This window comes from Mesitornis unicolor, unplaced genomic scaffold (assembly GCF_000695765.1).
Source record: "Mesitornis unicolor isolate BGI_N332 unplaced genomic scaffold, ASM69576v1 scaffold4872, whole genome shotgun sequence".
In the NCBI taxonomy this organism is placed as follows: domain Eukaryota; kingdom Metazoa; phylum Chordata; class Aves; order Mesitornithiformes; family Mesitornithidae; genus Mesitornis; species Mesitornis unicolor.
This window is the reverse complement of record NW_010169696.1, coordinates 28,050-29,892: the sequence shown is the minus strand read 5'-3', so window position 1 is coordinate 29,892 and position 1,843 is coordinate 28,050. Positions and strand designations below refer to the sequence as shown.

At 43.8% G+C, this 1,843-nt stretch overlaps 1 protein-coding gene across 1 annotated transcript in view; it reads right to left on the bottom strand.

The window, feature by feature from the left end:
* Positions 1–1,391: 1,391 nt before the first annotated feature.
* The window catches only part of TRPV2 (transient receptor potential cation channel, subfamily V, member 2), a 10,110-nt gene continuing 9,658 nt past the window's right edge, over positions 1,392–1,843 (bottom strand). The window contains 1 exon segment of the mRNA XM_010179425.1: positions 1,392–1,791. Coding sequence (XP_010177727.1) covers positions 1,661–1,791 — 131 coding nt within the window. The 3' untranslated portion in view covers positions 1,392–1,660.

The following is a 1,843-nucleotide window of genomic DNA, read 5'->3' as shown; positions in this document are numbered from 1 at the left end:
ACAGCAAAGCACCAAGCACAGCAACAGATTACCGTTTGCCAGATGATCCTTTTGTGCAACATGAGCACCTTGCCAAATCTTGGGAACACTTAGGACAAAGCCATAGATGGAAAAAGCAGCCGAAGGCCTCACAAAGCAAGAAAACAGCAGAAACTGGAGTGAGAAAAGTGATTTACAACTCAGACTCAAGGCAGTGAAGCTGCAGAGGAAGAACCTGACTGAAGTGAGAGGGAGTAAGTTTGAAAAGCAGTCCTTTGGCTGCCAGTCATGTGCAAGAGGTAAGCAACAGGATTAAGATGGTTGTCTCCAAAAGACAAACCTCCTGGCTTCCCTTGTTCAGAGTAGAAACGAGAGACATCTTGAATTGCAAAGTTTATCTTTCCGAAGGAAAGGTGCTGCCAACATTTGTACCCTGCAGCTTTTTCAGCGTTGTCACTAGCCCCTGTCTGTATGGAAGATGCATCCAGTGCAACAACAGCTGTTACATTTTCAGATGTGGCTGCATAAACTGACACGAGGTCATGAAAAACAAGCGTTAACTTGCATGGCGGTGAGGTCGGGACAGTACTGGGTGAAATGTAATCAGGAATTTGATAAGGCCTTATAGTCCACACTGCTCATCTCTTCCTTTTTGAGAGAGGCTGAAGCTCTGAAAATACATCCAGGGATGAATTTTTTCAATTAAAAGAACTTGGTATATTGACAGTTTACAGAAGTACTACATGTTATTATTTTAAATATAGGCTGAAAGTGAGACAGCTCATTTTTATCTCTTTTCCACAGAGTTTAAAGTATGTTGCCCACCCTGCCTGAGGCAGCGTGCACATTACAAAGAGCAATGAGGTCCTTGTAATGGTTTCTAGCAAGACAGGATGCCCACTGAGACGACAGGAAATGTTAACCACACAACACATTTTGGCCCATCTGTCTCAGAAGCCACATGCAGGATTCTGCTGCTGTTCTCTACAGAAACAAAGCGACCTGTGAAGCAGACATGTTTCAGAAAATCACCATGTGAAGTTACAGCTCCAGGAAATCCACAACACTTTTGTGCTCCTAAGCAAACGTGCAAATGATTTTGCTGTAATACTGTGAAATGGGAATTCTGAGGTGGGCTCAACACCCAGCACTGCAGGCACTGAGACAAGACTCAGCACGGGTCTTGATGACTGAGGACTATTTGTCCACTCACGTCTTACACCGACAGCATTGTGCACAGAAGCCAATTCCATCATTAGCAACTTTTTATGCCTCTAAACACTCTTTATTCCAAAGCACTTCAGTGCAGTCTCTTGTGACAAAAGAATAAGTCAACCAACCATTCTCAGATAGGTTGCTCCATCCTTTGCTTCTCTATGGCAAACAGCATTGTTTCTATACAGCTCAGAAAGCAAAGACCACTCCCCACTGCCCTTATGTTCTTGCTCTCGCTCTTGTACCTTTAGACATAGTAATAAGAAAGTTTCAGGCAGAGGAAGTTGAGTAAAAATAGTTTCTTCAGAGGAAATGATAAAGTGCATGAAAATATTTGAAGCCACAGGCTGAACCACAGTCTTTGATGAAATGCACTTTAATGCTGATAATGCCGTCAATCCTTCCAGCCGCTATAGAAGAACTACTCCTTTGAAGATGGAAGCAAGATTGCAATCCAGAAAACCTGCTAAAGATTTCTGGTCTGTCCCTCTAGAGGCATCATCTCAGTTGCTGATAGCTGGGGCTGCAATAGCGACTGCTCCTCTGAAACAGCTGCTCTCAGTTGTTTCTGTGGCATCCGTTTCCATGATCTTGTCTCTACAGCAGGAGACACAAAACAGCAGCCCTCTGTCAGCAGGCAGCTGACAAA